A 20,962-nucleotide genomic window follows, 5' to 3' on the forward strand; every position below is an offset into this window, starting at 1 on the left:
GTTGATGTTGATCTCCACGTATTGAGAGGGATGATTATCTGTCCGTGTACTCTCGTTGGGGGAACATAATCGGGAACTGATCTCCATGTCTCGAGAGGGGCGATTGGCTGTCCGTGTACTCTCGTTGGGGGAACATAATCGGGAACTGATCTCCATGTCTCGAGAGGGATTGTCTGTCCATGTACTCTCGCTGAGGGAACATAATAAAGGTGTGTCGAAACACCTGTCAGAGAATACTCGCTCGTTGTGACAAGCAAGGTCTTGGTAAAGTACTGCTTCTGATGCTTACCTGCATGGTTAGTAGCCACACAAGAATGCAATCTAATATATGCACGTAAGCAATTATCACATGGACCTCGAATGAGGAAACACATAGGTTTATCAAAAGTTGTTTCTTTATAAAAGTGTTTAAAACTTGCTCAAAGAAATTTGTCGTTTGTAATGCGTTATGCATATTCAATGGGCTTTAATTTAGACATAGGACTTGACATGACACAGATCTACTAGGACGCAACGCGAAATGTAGACTTAGGTTTGACTGACGCAACACTAACTTAGATTTGACGCGACACAGGGATGACTTTGACAGACTTTGTTTAAGTATGCGCAACCCCTAGCCAAGTACGGGTGACAATGCGTATCAGTTCCAAAGGTAGAAGAATTGCGAGAATGATGAAGGCGTATAAATGCAAGGCATGAGCCGTGGAGCAGCTGTCTACTTGGGCATCTTTTGCTGCCGCTCGCTGTAAAAGAGACCCTTCTGAGGCACGATAAATTGGAGAATCGATCTAAGACCTTTGTCATCGTCCGGACCGAGTACAAACTTGGCTTAAAATAAGAGAGGAATAAAGGAAGGGTGGCATCTGGGAAGAGAAGCCCCCTGGATGAGAAGATGACTCTGGAATTTTGTAAAAAGAGACTGGGTGACAATAAGGAGCCCCCAGTAAAGAGGTGTTGGTTGTGGAAGGGATGTTAATTGAGGTTGAAAGGTTGAAATAGAGGTTGAAAGTTGATGGTTGAGGTGGGATGGTTGTGTCCTTGAGGACTGCCTACGTATTCACGTGAAGTGAAATCAAACCAGATCGTAGTTCTGAGGTTTGGTTAATTTTGTTTGGGTGTTGTGCTTGTATCCTTCTTGTGTAAGAAAGGACTGCCTACGTATCCACCTGAAAAGGTGAAATCAAACCATGCTCATAGTTCAAGTGTGTGCCTAAGCTATGTTGTTAGGACCTTAAAGTGCAGGGGTCACAAGGGTAATATTCCTTTGGTGACTCGAGGAATCGATTTGAGATAACTCCCTCTGATCATAGACCAAAGAGGTGTAACTAAGTTTGTAAAAAATTTCCTTGTCGCGTGAGCACACTTAGTGGACCCTAAGGATGATATAGGTACGTCCCGTTCTAGGTAACAAGGTATTAAAGACTCCGTGTCTGGGTCAAGGTGAAACTGGATTGGATATTTGGAATGTGGAGCTCGGTAATAAGAGGCTTTGATGAAACAAATCTCTGGAGCTCGATTTTGTGGTGTTAAGGCTTTATGGGGTTACGGCTTGTAATGTGACTTAGAAATGGGGTCTCTTGGCTTGATGTAGCCTGAGCACGTAAAGGTAGGTTAAAATGACGTGGGATCAAGTTTTCATGTCTTGGCCCTAAAGGATGGGTATACTTGAAGAGGTTGAGAGGATTCTCAAAATTCCTAACTCTCTCTCTGTAACGGTCTCGAGAAGGACTTAGAGTGTGTGATGTGTGGAAGGCTAAATGAGGGTGCTAGCTGACCATCTTCATTGATGTCTTGACTCTATATAGAATTCAGCATTGATTTCAGGCTTGTTCTTGATTCAGACTCAGATTCTTGGTCTAGAATATATCTCGGCTTTTTTGCTCAGATTTTTGATTCAGTTTTTTTTTTGAAGATAACTTTAACTTTTGTATATTGACTTGACTTTCTCGATTGAGCCATCTTCTTTTGACTCTTTTGTCTTGGGCTATAGGCATAACTACGGCTTTGGATATTGATTTTGGGTATTTCTCTTGATTGAGTCTTTGTCTTTGATCATGGCTCGTATTGTCTTGGATTTGATTGCTACCATGGATTTGGGTTAAACTAACACCTTTGGTGGGAAACGGGTTGGTCTTTAGTAGAGAGGTTGTTTATTGTGGGGAATGGGCTTGCCTTCCGTCATGGATCATTGGCAAGGGAGATGGTCTGGATTCGTCCTAGAATCTCTTGAGATATGCTCGTCCTAAACTAGGGTTATAGCAAGGTTTCTATTGCCAGGCATGGAATAGGTAAGAAAAGAACACGGAGTATTAGGTCCTCTACAACTTGGAATGGAACATCATCTAAGTGTACTCACATTTACTGATATGTGTTGTTAATTGCTCTTTTTTTTTAAAAAATGTCTCAAATCAATTCTTGTTGTCACAGGAAAAGGGGAAAGGAAGAGATATGATAGAACATGTGCATGGAAAATTGTACTTTTATTGAAATGAATAATGAATGTATTTAACATAGACTCGAAAAGACATGTGACTCGTGGGACAGCCCACAGGTTGTCACTAGGAATGGAAATGGACACAAATAAAGATACTAGAAAAATTATGGGATAGAAAGCCTAAGACTCGGACTCGGACTCGGACTTTGACGCGATCTTAGATCCAGACTCGTAATCATCGGCCCACGCTTGAACATTTTCTTTTCTAACAACTGGCTTCGGCATCTGACTTTGAGCATTCACCCATTTGAGCACCTCATCCTCGTCATTAGGAACATTGGAAGGATAACAGTCAAGAAGAGTTTCTTGATAAGTGGTATATCCATGAGGATTGCCTAAGCTACCTTGTGGGTTAAAGGTTGAGAGGGACAACCTCCCACTTTCAATCATATTCTGAATGAGATGTTTTAATTTGTAACATTTCTCTGTATCATGCCCTTTGCCTCTATGGTATTTGCAGTAGGCATTCTCATCCCAGAACTTGGATTTCTTCTCTGGGTTAGGCGTAGGTCCTATAGGCTTCAACATTTGTTGTTCCATGAGTCTCTGAAAGGCATCGGCGTATCTAATACCAATGTTGGTAAATTTCCTAGGAGGTGTGCCCTTATTTTCGGAAGCCTTTGTAAATGACCTTGGAGAGTTGTTAGGTTTCTTTGACGAAGGGTCCATGAGGTTGCCTTTGTTGATTTTGATTCCCGGATGAGAAGAACTAAGAATAGATTGCTCACTTTTTGCTTTCTCCTTAGGACTATCAGATTGATGGTTTGTTTGGAAACTTTTCATCCTGAGAGGTTGGGCATCAAGCTTCTTACCCATTTCAGCAAACTGTTTCTCCATGTTGTAAAGTCGAAAGTTTAGATTATCAATGGCTCCTTCTATTTTGGAAAATTTATTGTTAAAGGCCATGGAAAGCATGAGCATTCCATTTTGGATATCTTCGTCTTCGAGGACGTTGACATCTCCGTTGTCATAAGGATCGAGGAGATGAGAACAGTCTATAGATGATTCTTCGTCATGTTTAATGATATTAGACCCAAGAGGGTTGATCTTTTTGGATCGCTCGACAGAAGGTGGCTTAGTAAGCTTGCCCTCTTCGATCATATCTTGGATGGTGTGTTTCAAGAGAAAACACTCTTCAATATCATGGCCTCTACCTTGGTGATATAAGCAGTATTTGTTGCCCTTCCAGAGGTTCACCTGTTTCTCCAAAGGTGGATCCGGAGTCGGTCCTATTGGATGTAGCTTGCCTTGGGCAGAGAGTCTCTTCAAAGCATCGGTATAAGACATGCCTAAATCGGTAAGCACCCTTTGATGCCTCCCAGGTTTCCTTTCAGGTGTTTTCGGCTTTCTAGGACGATGGTTATTGCAAGAGGTAAGCTTTGGACGACCTAGACTAGAGGTTTCTCTAGGTGGTGTGTTCTTTTCCACCATTCTATTCTCGAGGGTGAGGACGCGAATGCTCAAATTTTCCACTGTAGCTTGAACTCCTAGGACCATGGCATAAACGTCTTGGAGAGACACGGTGATGGTGGCTTGATCTGCTTCGTGACCTTGCTGATTGACGGAACTTGCTGGATTCCTACTCGACAGAAATGACGCGCATTATAACTCGATTCGACATGGGATCACGCATACTAAGGCAACAAACAAAGGAAGGGACAAGATGACAAATCTAGACTTGACTTGTGAATTCGTGAAACGTCGTGAGCGACTTCTAGTGTTTGAATTCACGGTGCTTGACTTTTAATTTTAGACTCGAGTTTTGACTTTGACGGAGTGACATTTATGCGGTTGACTTTACTGACGGGATTGGTGACACGTGTTAATTCTAATTCGTGTGTTTAAGACAGGCTTGACTCGAGGTTCGGGTATGTGTCTCCCAAACGTGTACTAGGGGAATTCAAGAAACGGACACGGGAATGACTCGATGTGTTAGCCTCGGGTGTGTGAGACTAGGTGTGGAAATGTTTAGCTCCTAATTGAATTGGGGTAGGGGGTCCAAAATGACGGCGTGACGCCTTAGGACTTGACTTGAATTTTGAAAAGACCCAAAATGTAAAGGAAGACGAGTTTATGACCCGACCGAGTTCCGACTAGTACTTAGTCGGTTTGAATTTTGACTCTAACCTAGCCCAATTGAATTTACATATTTACATTTACATGTTGGAAAATATTTTGTTTTTTTTTTTGGTTTTTTTTTTTGCTTTTTTTTTGTTTTTACGTTTTTTTTGTTTTTGTATTTGGTTTTGAAATGGGATTTAGGCCCGAAGTTTGACTCGACATATGGACAGAGTTTAGGCTTATTTTGCGCTATTTTGAAAATATTTATATTTTGAAAAAGATTTTATTTTACAAAATGGTTTTGTTTACAAAATGGTGATCACATATGATACAAACATATATACAGGCATTATAACGGGATGCTGAGTGCATTTAAAAGGGTTTTGGTTTAAAGGGTGGGTTGCCATACCGAACAATCAAACCCGAAGTCCATGGAGAGGCTCGTACCAAACAAGAGTAAGGCCGATTCCTAGTCCATTTCCTCAAGTAGTGAAAGTCCTTGATACAAACAAGAGTAAGTACCATGGTATGGATGACGTCAATCGCTATCCATCCTTAGGCCCAAATAAGAATTAGGACTGTTTAGACGGGACGATTGGTCGAATGGGTTGGGTTGGGCCTAGGAAGGCCGAATGAAACGATCTAGGAAGACCGAGTTATGAAAACCAACAATTGTCTTGTACAAACTATTCCCTAACCTTGTTCAAGTTTCACCCTTTTGGCTACACGTAAGTGTATTATCCCCAGCGGAGTCGCCAAACTGTGGACATGGGCGACGGGGGCGCTTGGGAACAAACGTTTGCATTTGTGGAGTCGCCACCAATTTATTGTGGAAAATTGGAAACCGTTCGAATACCTCGTGCCAGGTCAAGACACAAAGTGGTGACATGAACACCAAGAACTCGTTACCCTTAGCATTATATGTCTAGAATGACTCTCGTGCATGCCAATGAACACGGATGTTCACAGAGATCTGGAGTAAGGGGTGAGGGTACGTATTAGGAAGCTCTTTTGATCGAACACCTAATCTCGCCCGCCTCGATAGCGGCCTCTACTAATGATTAGGGAAAATTGTCCATACTCGATATATTGTCGATTTATATGCATGCAATGCAACATTCATTAGATTAATCCTAACATGTGAGGAATTAGACTAAGTCGGTGAACAAGTAATTAGCACATAAATTGGGGTCGAAGTGAATGTTAGATTAATTACATGTGAATGCCAAGTAAATAAATCATACATAATAAATACGAATACGAAATAAAGAAATAAATTACAATTGATAAACTTGAATTTACGTCATAAACATGCCCAAAAGAGTTTTAGAAATAAAATAAAAGAATAAATGAAAATTAGAAAATTGGAAAAAATAAGGAAATTGGAAATTGATTTAAATTAGGAAAATTGGAAAATAAGGAAATTTGAAGAAAAGGAAAATTTGGAAAATAAGGAAAATTTGGAAAATATGGAAAATATGGAAATTTGGAAAATAAGGAAAATTTGGAAATTTGGAAAATAAGAAAAATATGGAAAATATGGAAATTTGGAAAATAAGGAAAATTTGGAAAATTTGAAAATAAGGAAAATATGAAAATTATGGAAATTATGTAAATTTGGAAAATAAGGAAAATATGGAAAATATAGAAAATATGGAAATTTGGAAAATATGTCAAATTATGGTGATAATAAGATTAATGGTTAATTAAAATCCTAATTAGAAACCCTACGTCAAAACGAGAAGAGTTCAGAGGCAGAAACCACCTCAGAACAGGCGCAGCATCTGCTGCGTCCTCTGGAAGAGGCGCAACATCTGCTGGGTCCTCTGGAAGAGGCGCAACACTTCCTGCGTCTGTTCTTGAGTTGGGTTCTAACTGTGAAAGTCAGACTCGCGATTTTTTAATGTTCGTTGGTTAATTTACATTGATTTATTGATTGGTAACTCGAGTGGAAGTGATTAATTGATTTACATGCATCTGGGATCGTCATGAAGTGAAAGAAAACAATTTAAAACGAATTATTATAAGTTAGATATTATTTACGATGTTGGAATTGATTTATTTACAAACTTGAAGTTAATGGTGGACACAAAAGATTACGAATTGATGAAGAAAACAGATTTAAAAACATGTATCAAAGACGAAATCAAGGCACTTGATATGAACGAATCGAGTCTCTAAAATCCGAGTTTGAATTTGTGACGAAAACCCACAAATATTAATTACAAGGGGTTTAAGTCGAAAATTATTGAAATGGATTCATAAAAACTAATTTGAAAATTATTAGGTGAAATAAGGGAAAGAACGAAGAAAGAAAAATAAAAGACAAAAGGAACAAAAACCCGAGGAAGAAGAAGAAGTGCATCAACTGAAAGCAGCCCCTGGAAGAGGCGCAGCACCTTTCCAGAAGGCGCATCAGTTGATGCGATTCTTCCCCACGTCAGATCTGTGTTATTTCCGTTAAAAGAGTTTTAAAAGACGGTTTCGAGCATGCTTATGACATAAATTCTTACATTAATTATAATACAGAAAATAAATACATTAAATAAAATATATTAAATAAAACTGGGATTTTACACCCTCAGACTTACATGTTAGCGTCGCGAGATTTAACTAAATCGGTTTTTAGTGGTAACTCGACTCGATCTATAATGCAAATATGAAAGTGCCCTTGAAAAAGGATTTAAAAAGATTGAATTGATTAATTGATTATGGTGTAGTGGAGTTGGTCAAATTGGTCGGTCATGCAAAACGAGGCTGGTACTCGGAAGGATCCGAGCTTACGTGGTCGAAAGTTCAAGCACGTAGGCGCCAATAAGCAAGAGTGTGGTCTTAGAATGCAAAGGGAGAAGAGAAGGGCAGACACTCGCGTGAGAAATATGTGAGACCGAAGGTCTCTATTTATACTAATCACACGAAGGAATTATGGTAAGAGTTGGATACGGAAGGAAAGATCCGGAAACAACCGACTTAGGTTAAATACGGAAACTTGGACAAAAAGAAAACCTTGAGAAAAGGCGCAGCAGGTGCTGCGTCCCTTAGAAGAGGCGCAACACTTGCTGTGTCCTTTACCCAGCGGTTTCCTCCTGCGCAAGAAAACGCGTTTGACAGCCTGTCGTATTTTAGGCATAACTTTCTCTACAAGACTCAGAGTAAGTTGATTTAGGTGGCGTTGGAAAGCTAAGAAAGAGATCTAAAACTTTCTGTGAAATAGGCCTGACCCAAAAAAGTCGTTATGACCTTGTAAAACGGGCCTAAAGGTCGGGTTGTCATTTTAACTAAATGAAATGCACATTTTGTAATGTAAACTTTTAGTTTAGCCTAATGAAGTGACATGTGACTCAAAATGAGATATAATCTCAACATTTTATGACATCCTAACCTTAGGTAGACAAGCACATTGCTTTTGACTCGGGATTTGACGGTTTTAGGAAATGAAGACGGTTTTTGACCCAGACTCCAAATGTACTCTAATTACTGTCAAAACGATCGTAATGACACCTAGATGACAACCATGAGGTAGACACAAGTGTTTGAATTACCTTTTATTAGCCGATTTATGAAACGTCATAAAATTGCGACATATGCTAGACATGTGGCCCAATCATCACTGGGTGTTTGGCGGGAGGTGAAGAAACGAGGTGTCTACAGTGTGAAACCTCCGCATACCAACTCATGTACCCCTGAGCATCCTGGAAAGGCATAAATGCTTTAGTTGACTGATTCCGGAACGATATGATCGAAGAGTGGATGATCGAAGAGTGGATCCCCCATGTTCTATCGGGCACTTCCGCGAACTGAAGCCTATAATTACTATTCACCAGGCAATACTCCAGAGACGGAATCGGCATCGGGTACGGAATAGTTTGACGATACCCAAACTGACGCATGCACTGATCCGGCTAGTATGACTCCACTATATCAAGATGTCTGATAAAACCCGAGTATAGCGACACCCTAAAAGATACCTGGGGACGGTTCCCATAGGGCAACCATCAAACATGCTCCGACCTAAGCTCATCCAAACTATGGTGATGCATCTGAAAACTCTCAAGGTCACCTTTAGACCGAGGTAAGCGGGCCCAACCCTGGACTAGAGGTTTGTCCTCGAGATGGAATCCGGCGCCGGGTCAAAACTGGGGAAAGTACTCGTATATCCATGCCTGGAGTAACAGTAGACACCCACTAACACCAGTACTATCTCGGCGCGATGTTATCCCTAGCTATCGGTACAAGTAAATCAATTAAGCGACACCTCAAGCATAAGAATCAACCCGATCAAGACTATCAAGTAAGGGTAACAACTGAGCCTTCACCCTATCACCATTCTTATCCATGAAAAGAGTATGTCCCAATAAAATAAAGAGGTAAGCCTGGAACGAGTCATGCTCGTTGCCACTCTCAAAAACATTCCTCAGGTCTGTCGTAAGTAAACCACCATTCTTATAGCGCGGTGGTACCATCTCGGACTCAAGAACTCTATAAAACCTATCAATATTCCCCCTCAAACCACTATCATCGGTCTCAGCCATACTGCCACAAACACCCGGTCACCACTACCAGGTAGCCCAAGAATCTGCTCAACATCGTGGAGCATGATACTAATCTCTCTAAAAGGCATATGGAAAGTGTTAATATTCGGTTGCCACCTGTCGATAAAAGCACTAAGGAGGTTATCATCGAGACCTGAGATAAAACAGCCCCTCAAAACTCCAAGCCGACTCGCCTCTACCCTAACGGCAACAACCTCGGGGACATATATCTCCCTAATCTCCCTCGCAACTTTCGGCCTCTCGTAGCACTTGAGCCACGATCTCATCTTCTATGGGTTAGGGTCCAACCAACACTTGAACGCAACGTGTCCACCAAAACTCCGTAAGAGGGAAATGTTACTAGGACCACCAGGAACGGGTTCTCTCAGGACCCAAGAAGTATCCCTCTTCGGCCTCACCCTGTCCGTGTTCGAGGACGTCTCTCTAACAATCGAATAACATCCTTTATGATATCGGGCCAACCTATGAGTCAACACTCTCTGGGATGACGGGTTCTCTACGACCCGATACTCTCCAACATCTCCGTCCTTCGACCCCTCATCCGACGGCTCCTCCTCTCCAACATGCCGGTAACTACCGGCAACCTCCCGTGACCTCGCCTCCTTCGAATCACTACGGACGTGACCGGGAGTAGGCATCATAACCATGCGAGTCGGCTCTCTAAGTGGCGGTGGCTGAGGGTGGGTATGTTTAACCCGCAAACGACGCTTCAACATCATTTCATTCCGTCCAAAGGTACGGTCGTGTCCGGGTGGCGAAGGTGGAGGTTGCATAATGGCATTTCCTCTATCATTTCGATCTCCCATCTTCATTAATCAAATAAAAAATATTAGAAAATACCCTCATCGACTAGAAAACTTATAAAATTAAAAAAATCGGCAAATAATAGTAATAAACACGGTTTTTAAAAAAAATGGAACGAACCATGGACGAAAAGTTGACATTCAACAATCGACCATGGACCAAAAGTTGAGATCAAACGTGTACCATGGATCAAACGTTGAATCCCAACGTGTACCATGGTTCAAACATTGGATCTCAACGTTTTGCCATGGTTCAAACGTTGGATCTCAACGTTTGGCCTTGGTCAATTGTTGAGATTCAACTTTTGTTCCATGGTTGTCTTCCCCTTCCCTAAATCGACACCAACACGCAATAACAACAACAAAAATCGACTCAAATTTTAACCTATTTTGCCAACAACAACCACCTAATTACAAACAATAATGAAATTAACATCATACTAACTAATTAACAAGAAAAATAACCTATTACAAAACGAATTCAGTTAAGTTTAATAAAACGTAAACATAAACTAATCAAAACTAATTCAATTAAATAGCCAAATCGAAGCATGTGATCAATTAAAATTCACCAATAAAGTCATATAATTGATTAACGACAACAACAAACGATTTAATTTCAAGTTTAACTTCAATTACAAAGCTAATTTTTTAAAAAAAGTGAGTAACCTCTTTAACGTTGGTTGGCGGTAGTGGTGATGGCGGCGTGACAGTGGTGGTTGCCTAGTGGTAGCCGGATAGGAGACTGGGATCCTCTAAAGTACTCTAAACGGGAGGATCAAGTACTTTTCTATGGACCATATTCCTTTGTCCTTGAAAATTCAATGGCCCAGATCACTCAAATTTCCTTGTAATTATTTATGGTTACATGCTTCTTCCCCTTTCTTCAACAATGGTATTGAACATCAAATCATCAATGGTGATTGTATAATATAGACCCACCTTACCACCATTACAAATACCCCTGAGATCCATGGGAAATTCACCCTAACGTATCATCTTCGGTACCGCCAATTTTTCGAAAATAACGAGAAGCCACCATTACCATCACTGATTTCCACCTCTCTCATCACAAAACCACCACCAAATTTGTGTTCAACCTCCACACATAATGCGTCGTCGGATTAGTCACCGCCGATTCAGTAGCTTAGCCTCGTCCGAGCAACTTTGAATCTCCACCATATTTTGTTTCCGTCGAAGTTAAATTAAGAGGCCAAAAATGTTGAGATTTGAGAGATGATGATGATGATGATGGATCGGAGTTATGTTTAGCAATGGAGATGGAATTTGAAGGAATAATAGGGAGAAAATAATGATGGTGTGATAAACTGATGAATATAGGGGAAGTAAAATGAACAAAAGTTCAGACCATTGTCCTATTTCTATGAAATTTCATGATCGAGTTCATAAGAAAGCCCTTCCTTTTCGTTTGGAACTCATGTGGACTCTCCGAAATGATTTTAGTAAAATGGTCAAAAGTTGTTGGCAATATCAGTTTCATGGATCTTATATGTTTTGTCTTTCCCAAAAATGCAAACTTCTAAAACAAAAGGCTAAGAAATGGAATCAGTCTACTTTTGGAAATATTTTTAGACAACTTTCAATTGCTGAAAAAAAGTTAGAAAATATACAAAGTCAATTAGGCTCATCCCATATTGTTGTTTTAGATCTTGCGCAATTAAGATGGTTGAAAAAGCGTGATGCTCTCCTTGACTATAAACGTGTATACTGGCAACAAAAATCTCGTATAAACAAAGCTAACTTTGGGGATAATAATACCAAGTATTTTCAAAGTCACGCCACGATTAGACGTAGTAGAAATGGCATTAAGCAGTTTATAAATAAAAATTGGTGCTTGTATTACCGACCAAGCCCTTATTAAAAATGAAATATCTGACGAGTTTAAACTTAGACTTACAAAAAATCAGCTTTGTTTTTTCGACAAGGATGAGGATTTTAAGTCTATTAGTGGATTAATTACAGACGAAGATAATAGACTTCTTACAAGTAATATTAGTATGGAAGAGGTTAAACAAACTGTGTTTAATTTGGCTGTAGATAAATGTCCAGGTCCCGATGGATTTCCTGCAGAGTTCTTTCAAAAATATTGGTATATTGTAGGAAATTCTGTGACTAAAGCAGTTTTAGCTTTTTTCCACTCTGTTAAATTACTAAAAGAAATAAATCACACGTTCATTGCTTTGATCCCTAAAATTGATAATCCTCAAACAGCAAACCATTTTCGTCCTATTAGTCTTTGTTCAACAATTTATAAAATTATTTCAAAGATATTGGCTACTCGCCTTTGTAGTGTCCACCATAAGATTATACACCCGTTTCAAGGTGCTTTTACACCTAATCGCTTCTTTCAAGATAACATTCTTTTAGCACACGAGATTTTCAATTCTTTTAAACGTAAAAAAGGCAAAGGAGGTTGGATTGCAATTAAGCTTGATATGGAGAAAGTATACGACCGACTAGAATGGAACTTCATTGAGGAAACTTTTAAGCAAATGGGTTTTAATGAGAAATGGATTTCTTTGATTACAGAATGTATAAAAACTGTTTCTTTTTCAATGTTAGTAAATTGAACGCCGGAAGACGTTTATAGACCTACTCGAGGTATTCGACATGGAGACCCACTCTCGCCGTATATTTTTATTATGTGTGCTGAGTTATTAGCAAGATCTCTAAAAAAAATAGTTATTGTAATTCTAGTGATATTGGTATTAGAATTGGATCTGGATGGAGAAAATCCCATTTCTCACCTTTGCGGATGATACTATCATTTTCGCTAAAGCCTCTAATCAGAGTTGTAGAACCATTAAGTCTATTTTAGATAAATTTTGCACGATTTCAGGACAATTTGTTAATTTTGACAAATCCACTTTTCAATGCACTAGAAATATTGAGCGATCTCTTCGGGTGTCCTTTAAAGGTATTCTCCATATGAACGAGGAAGCTCACTTGGCTAAGTATCTAGGATGCCCTATAATTGATAGCAGAATAACTAAAAATACTTTCGACAGTATTATTCAATCTTCTTGCACACAATTATCGAAATGGAAAGCGAATTCTTTATCGCAAGCAGGTATATTAGTTCTCGTCAATGCTAATTTAGCCTCGAAGGGAACTTTTCAAATGTAAAGCTTCCTTCTTCCCTCATCAATCTATAACAGATTAGATAAGATTAATAGAGATTTTCTCTAAGATAAGAATCCTTCACAACGCTCCCCTAATTTGATTGGTTGGCATAAAGTTTGTTTACCAAAATCGGTTGGTGGACTAGGAATAAAATCTTCCGAAACAGCTAATAAAGCTCTTCAAATGAAACTTTTATGGAAAATTCTTATGGATAAGAAGAGTATATGGGTCAAAATGATAACTAGAAAATACTTGAGAAATTGTTCACTGTTTAATCATAAGCTTAATTCAGCCTCTTCTTGGCAATGACGTAAGCTTATGAGTCTTCGGACTCTATTTAGAAAAGGTTTGAGACGGCATGTAGGTAATGGTAGCAACATTAATTTTTGGTCTGATAATTGGGTTTTTTCACACCCACTTACAAGCAGTATGGTTGATGATGAAAGTAACCGTGATCTTAATCTTTTGGTTAAAGATTTCATAACCCCTGATAAACAACGCGATGTTTGTAAATTATCCAACTTATTAAACAACGATATTGTGAATCAGATTACTAACATTCCACTGCCTCATAATGATATTCCGGATACCTTTCTTTGGGGGTTGTCCATAGATGGAAATTTTTCTACCAAAACAGCAACATGGTTAGCAAAAGGTTTGTTCGATCAAAGTTTTGAAAAATGTGAATTTCACTGGATTTGGAAATTGAATATTCCTCCAAAGTTAAAATTTTTCCTTTGGAAAGCCTGTGTTGATGGACTCCCAACGAAAGGAAGACTTCTTAAAAGTCATATTAATGTCTCATCTAATTGTGCTCTCTGCAATCATCATATTGAAAACAAAGATCATTTTTTTACGAATGTCCCTTGATTGGTTCGATTATCCAAGACATGAATATTATTAGCTTTAACAATTTCTTGTCAAATTATGATAATATTACAAGTCAAAGTTTTCTTATGAAACTCAATTATCTCAAAGATTTAATTCCAAAAGATGATTTCATTAAAATTATCTTTATTTGGTGGAATGCATGGTTTTATAGAAATGACATTTTCTTTAACAATGTTCATTTCAATATTAGAAAAATTATTATTTTATGTAATGATAACTTTAAGATCTGGAATGAGACTGGACAGAAGGATCTCAACAATCCCGAAAAAGACAAGTCAACTAGAATCAATTCTAGTAAGAAAGAAATCTGGTGGAAGAAACCTAGAAACGATTTCCTAAAGCTAAATTTTGACGGTTCGAGAATAGAAGGCAATAAAGATGCTTTTAGGATATTGTATAAGAGATTATAATAGTAAAGTCGTTGTGTTAGGAGCAAAAAATTGCGGATCTAATAGTATTCTTGTTGCGGAATCTCTCGCTTTAAAAGAAGTTGTTTTAGCCACTAAACAGTTAGGAATCTCAAAGTTAATTGTGGAGAATGATAATTTATGTGTTATTAACTCACTTCGTAGTACTTGACAAATTTCTTGGGAAATTTCTAGTATTATCAAGGATATGAAATTAAACCTTCATTTGTTCGATGAAGTGATAATTAAACATTGTTTTCGTGAAGTCAACAAGGTTGCTGACTTAATGGCTTCTATTGGACATTCATGTCCAACTCGTTCGAGGTGGTTTGAAAGCCGATAGCTTCAACTTACCTCTCTCATTCGAAAGGATGAGATATGTTGGTCCTACTCTAGAGGATCAACCTAGTTTTCTTACCTTATAAAAAAAATGAATAAATAAGTAGATTAGATTAGTACTGGACCTCTAGTTTTTTTTAAGAACTGGAGAGGAGCTGCACTCCCGGATATGTTGTGGTGTTTGAAGTTGGGTTTATTTTAGGAAATTTTGAATTAGAGAGAAAAAGTAAAGTTAGTGAGATCGGGGGAAAGGGCAAAATTGTCTTTTAGAATGACAACATCGTCGATATTTACTAAAACATTATCGATGTTTATAAATCGGGTTATGGTAAGGTAGGTTCCTTTTTATTTATTTTTATTTTATACTAAAAAAAAATCTGGAAAATTCATAGAAACGTGGCATGTGAAGTTCACCTCCCTTATAATATTTGCCCCTAAAATAGTTGTATCATCCACTTTCTCTCTCCTCATTTTGTTTCCTCCTCACCTGATTTTCGAGCAGCAAACACAAACACAAACCAAACCAACTAACAAACGGTAAGAACAACCACCAAAACAAACACAAATTTCTCTAATTTTTCGTTATTTTGCTTTCAAATACTCAAATATACCCAAATCTTGATTTTCTGCAAGATTCAATCTTTTTGTGTTTTTCTAGATGGGTTTTCTTTAAGATTTATTGGGTATTTTTTATTTTTTTATTTTTTATTTTTGTGTAAATTTGCAGGAAAAATGGTGATTGAAGCTGAGAAAAATGCTCCTCAAGAAGAAGTTGTGTCAATGGAGCTTCCTGCTCCTTCTGGGTGGAAGAAACAGGTCTTAATTTGTTTTTAATCTTCATTATTTAGTTAATTTAATTTGGTTAATTTCTATGAATTTGGGTTTAATTTGTGTTGATTTTATAACATGGGATTTGTTAATTTTAGGATTAATTGTCCAATTAATTGAAAGTTCTGTGGTTTGTTTGATAGTTAGGGTTTGTAATTGTGCACTGAATTTTACCTAATTGATGTGTACTATGTTTGTCCTAATTTTCTGGGTAATTAGAGAAGTAATTTGTGGGTTTTTCAGTATGGAGTTGTTATTTCAATTTTCAATGTAGTTTTATCCACTTTGAGTTGTTTATGGCTACATATTTCAATATCTGATTGTACTCATGGATTTTTGTCTTTTAGGGTTAGTGGAAAACATTTCTTGTATTTTTAATGATTTTAGCTTCCACTTTTTATCTGTGATTTGTTTTGTACTGTATTTATTTCTTAATCATCTATGTAAGAGTTGTTGTAACTTTAATTTTGCGGTGGTCTCTTCGATAAATGGGAACAAAAAATTAACATAGGATGCAGAAATTGATTTGAGTTGGTTTCATTTTTTCAACTCTTTTTTTATCAATTGAAGTTGGACTATGTTTTACTACTTCACGGTTTACATAAGTTTTTTTTTTTTTTTTTTTTTTTTTTTTTTTTTTGATATTAAGGTAGGTGCATACGGTGCTAGTTTCACTGTTGACGTCTTGGCTTAGTAGCTGAGACCAAGACCTTTGTGCAGAAGGTCGCAGGTTTGAATCTCCTTCCTGTATATAATGATACTGGCTTTGTTCCTTGATACAGAAAAGAAAGAAGCTTGTTAGTTAGTACCATCTGGTACATTATGAGCTTCATGAGAGTATTCTCGCTTTTGCCTTATGTCTTTTATTCGTGTCTTGAATATGTGAGTTGTTGTGACTTGTTAGCCTTGGCTTGAATTAGGGAGTTAGGGATTCCTCTTAGGACATTGTTCTCGATGGCCAGTTTCTGTTGATATGTCAAAAGTAGGAGTGCGGTGAGGTTTCATGGTAAGTTATGGTTAAGTGTGTAACAGCAACTCCTGGCAACGATTGTGAGCATCAAGCCCTTCTTAATGATTTCCCTTTGATGGATCTTAGAAAGTTGCTTATAACAGCAATAATACTGCGAGTATAATCTTTGAAAGGAATCACAACATAATGGACTAAATGGAGAAGTCATTGAGGAATCCCTCAAAGTTGTCATTTTAAGTGCTCAAATTTGCTATCAGTTTTACATGTTGACTTAGTTTTGAAACGTGGCATATTTCAGTTTTACATGTTGACTTAGTTTTAACCGAATAGAATACCAGAGTTAAGTATATTTGGTTCGACTAGGCTAATGAGCTAGTTAATACCACAACAGGGCTGATATCTCCTAAAACCATGGTTATGGGACTTATCACTTATGGTTCATTCTTGGAAATCCTTTGTTAATTTGTCATCATGAATATAAGTTGCTTTTGGGGTAATTATGAACATCTTAGTGTATCTGTCAGTGTTTTTGGCTCTTAAGAGAAAGTTTCTCTTCTAAAGGGGATTGTCTATGTTGGCTTATTTTATCCGACCTTCAATTTTGAAAGCATAGCTGTACTTTACAGATGCTCTTAAACGTTGTACTTGGAAATTGGAACTCACTGACTTACTCTTGTGGGTGGTTTTTTCTCCTCTTTGTCTCTTCATAATGGATGTTCCGAGTTGTGTGTCAAGCCTATTATGATAAGAATACAGTTTGATTTGAATTTATCTTGGTCTTCATATTACTATATTAGTCTGTAAAAACTAAAGATTCCGTTCTTGTGGTTGTACTGGAACATTAAAAAAACAGGACTTATTGAGGTCTCCTTTCCATTCTAAGAACCTCTTACATTTGCTTCGAGTCTGTCATCAGTTGAACCCTGGCGTACCAAGTTTTGGTAGGCTACATCTGAATGATTAGGTATTTGACACAACCTATATGTCTACACACAATAACTTATATGAGACGATTGCACATGTGAGACCAACCTGTTAGGCATATTATTAAATGAGGAATACACGAGGCTTTGGGATGTTTTCACATGTAAGACCATCTCATACAAGGCTCATTGATGCCTATTAGCCCTTCGTGGTCTCTTTGATATTGTTTAGGTGGGTCTTTGGTTTGCCTGATGTTGTGGTTGCTGAATTCTTTGATGTTTGATCTTTATAAGTTTGTTGATGGTTTCAAGTCATCAAAATAAAAAAATGGCGTACCTTCGCAAATAATTGGCAATATCTATATGCAACAATCTTAAGTTTCAGGCATATATGGTTTTTAGGCTCTGCCTCTGTTTTATGTGCGTCTCAGATACTTGCAGCTTTTGTTAACGGAGAGGTGTATTCCTTTGATTAATTGGAAACTAACAATGGACAACAAATTTGCTCCCTGCTCATATTTTACGCTATGTGATCTGCTTTTAAATTTTCTACTTTTATCTCCTACTGAGACGAGTATTGTATTTTTTCTGGTGAAAAAGAAGAATATCCAAGAGTCGAGCGGGTTTGGAAAGGGTCCAGATACCCTGCCTAGATTATGCTCTCAATCATGATCTTTAGCACTCTCCATGCTTGCTTTTGTCTTTTCAAAGGAATATTGTTGTTACTCTCTTACGGTGGAGCAAATTAGCTACATTCTGAAATCTTTAATCAAGCAACTTATATTACTGCGTATCTAGTGCACACTGTTCTCTCCCTTTAAAGTAATTCACTGTTTTCTTTATAGCATTTGTGTTTGTGAAGCTGTTGATATTCGAAATCCATATTCAGCGTTTGTTGACAGTAACATTGGCTTAAATGATTATGTCCTACTCATCATTCCCATATTCAAAACTCGTCCACGTCAATTACTCTAAAAATAAGGTGATTTAAATTGGATTATTACATGTTTGCAGTTCTTTCCTAAACGAGGAGGCACCCCGAAAAAGAATGAAATTGTATTCACTGCTCCAACTGGAGAGGAGATCCACAACCAGAGGCAACTGCAACAGTACCTGAAGTCACATCCAGGTGGCCCACCAGCAGCCGAATTTGACTGGGGTACCGGTGAGACTCCCAGGAGATCAGCCCGTATTAGCGAGAAGGTGAAACCCGCCCCAGAAAGCGAGCCCCCTAAGAAAAAGGGCAGGCGGTCATCTCTCACCAAGAAGGATAAAGAGAGTGAGGCATCAGGGGCTGAGGAAACTAAGAAAGAGGATGACCACATGGAAGATGCTGAGAAGGCTGTGAAAGATAAAACAGCTGATGAACCTGAAAAGGATGTTGAGATGCATGATGCTGGAGAGACTGAAAAACAGGAACACGATGCCGCCAGTGAGAAGGAAGTTGCAAAAGAGGGCCCACCTGAGACTGAAAACACAGCTGTTGAAAAAAAGGAGGCCGTAGAAGAAGTCCCACCTAAGATTGAAGATGCAGCTATCGAAATTAAGGAGGCCGTAGAAGAAGTCCCACCTAAGATTGAAGATGCAGCTATCGAAATTAAGGAGGCCGTAGAAGAAGTCCCACCTAAGATTGAAGATGCAGCTATTGAAAAAAAGGAGGCCGTAGAAGAAGTCCCACCTAAGATTGAAGATGCAGCTATCGAGAAAAAGGAGGCTGTTCCCAAGACTATGGAAGTTGCGAAAGAGGGCCCATCTGAGAATGAAGATGGAGCTGGCGACAGAAAAGAGGTCGTACCAGAAGCGGATGTTGCAAAAGAGGGCCCACCCGGGAATGAAGAGGCAGCTGTACTCGAGTCTAAGGAAGTTGCAAAAGAGGGTGCATCTGGGAATGAAGACGCAGCTGTGCTCGAGTCTGAGGAAGCTGCAAAAGAGAGCCCACTTGAGATTAAGGACAAGGCTGTCGAAACAAAGGAGGCAGTACCTGAGTCTAAGGAGGAGACAGCAATGCCTATTGCTCAGGACCCGACAAATGCAAAAACCGGTAAGCCAGATGGTGAAGAAAACAATGGTGATGCGCCCACCACTGTTGAGAGTGTACAGGAGCAACCTCAAGAAGAAGCAGAGAAGAACGACACTGCGAAACAGGGGATATCGGAAGCCGAAGGTGACAAGACTAATGTGGCAGATGGGGCAGGTGACCCAAAAAATACGGACCTTGATCCTTCTTTGGCAACTGAACATGTAGAGAAGCAAGTCGGCTTGCAAGAGCCCATGAAGCTCAATGTGGATAGCGGGGAACAAGTCAATGGGAACGGAAGTCAGGAGGGTCAGGCTAAGCCGTGAATTTAACCCACTCAGTTATCAATTTACTGTTGAGTCGTCCGTCTCTTTGGGGATCTTTGGACCCTGAAAGACGGTTTTAGCGTTGCTGTTGATGGTAGATTCTTCATTTTGTTGTTCAGTTAAATACCCCTGTACACTGCTGTAGATTAGGACTTGACCTTAGCCAGTATTACATTCTATCAGTCTCAATAGAGGGGGATTTGTCGCATTTTCGGACATGTCTTTGTAACGTTATTATGTTGTTAAAAACCATATCTGCTGTTGTATAACATACATAACCATCATTATGTGTAATAATGTGATGAAGTCTTGACTATTTCGATGTACCTGCCACACCTTTCTGCTGTTTGTACAGTTGTAAGTCTTACTTCTGCTTGTATGCTTTCGTACTGGAGTTTTGCAGCAGGGAACATCGTCTAAACTACTATGCAAAGATGTTTTGGTAGCCTGTATGTTCTCCTGGGATTTGCAGCAGAGGAATTACGGAATTCATTTTTGCTTCGCCATAGAACTTCATGCGTGGAGTCTGAAGGATCATCGTCTTAATTACTAGTTTAAGATGTTTCATTGTTTCAACTTACGGGAAAACATTTGATCCAAACCCAACTTTTAAAACCCATACTTGATCCTTTATTTAAAAATTCATATCCAAATTCACTATTGAAAAACCCGAACCAAATCTAAACCCGATCCATTCATACCTGAATGGCTGAATCCGATCCAATCAAATATTTTAGAACTTCTAGGCTTTATCGAACTTGTAATTTCAATTTTGTCTTATAAGATGGAACATTTATATAATTAAATCAAGTTTTGGATTGGTTTTTGGATTATATGGCGGATTAGGTACGGGTTTGGAGCGGTATGGTTTTAATAAAAGTGTAATGAATCGGATATGGATTTTAATGTTTTGTATATGGATCGGATTTGGATATGAATCGGTGATCCAATAAGGAAAAGAGAGAAAGAATTCCCTTATACTAAAAGAATAAGAGGTCTCCCAAATTCTCTAGTCTAAATGAATTTGACTATAATTGGGCTTTCATTATATCATACTCCCTAGTCCCTCCTATTCATAATAACTCTCCCCTTTCAAAAGGGCACACAAATTAAGGGGAGGGTTATTTTATTGTAAAGTATTGAGAAGGTGTAAGGTAATTGGAGAGAGGGAAGGTATTATTTTGGGGTAAGATGATTAAAATAAGT

General features: G+C 38.5%; 1 protein-coding gene across 1 annotated transcript; it reads left to right on the forward strand.

Annotated features, from left to right (window-relative positions):
• The first annotated feature begins 15,088 nt into the window (after positions 1-15,088).
• Positions 15,089-20,082, forward strand: LOC141606030 (uncharacterized). The gene is made up of 3 exons (XM_074425001.1): positions 15,089-15,229; positions 15,420-15,508; positions 18,428-20,082. The coding sequence occupies exons 2-3, from the start codon at positions 15,425-15,427 to the stop codon at positions 19,754-19,756; spliced, it is 1,413 nt and encodes a 470-aa protein (XP_074281102.1). The 5' UTR covers positions 15,089-15,229; positions 15,420-15,424; the 3' UTR covers positions 19,757-20,082.
• The last annotated feature ends 880 nt before the right edge of the window (positions 20,083-20,962 follow it).

The sequence above is a fragment of the Silene latifolia genome, chromosome 10 (assembly GCF_048544455.1).
Source record: "Silene latifolia isolate original U9 population chromosome 10, ASM4854445v1, whole genome shotgun sequence".
Taxonomy (NCBI): domain Eukaryota; kingdom Viridiplantae; phylum Streptophyta; class Magnoliopsida; order Caryophyllales; family Caryophyllaceae; genus Silene; species Silene latifolia.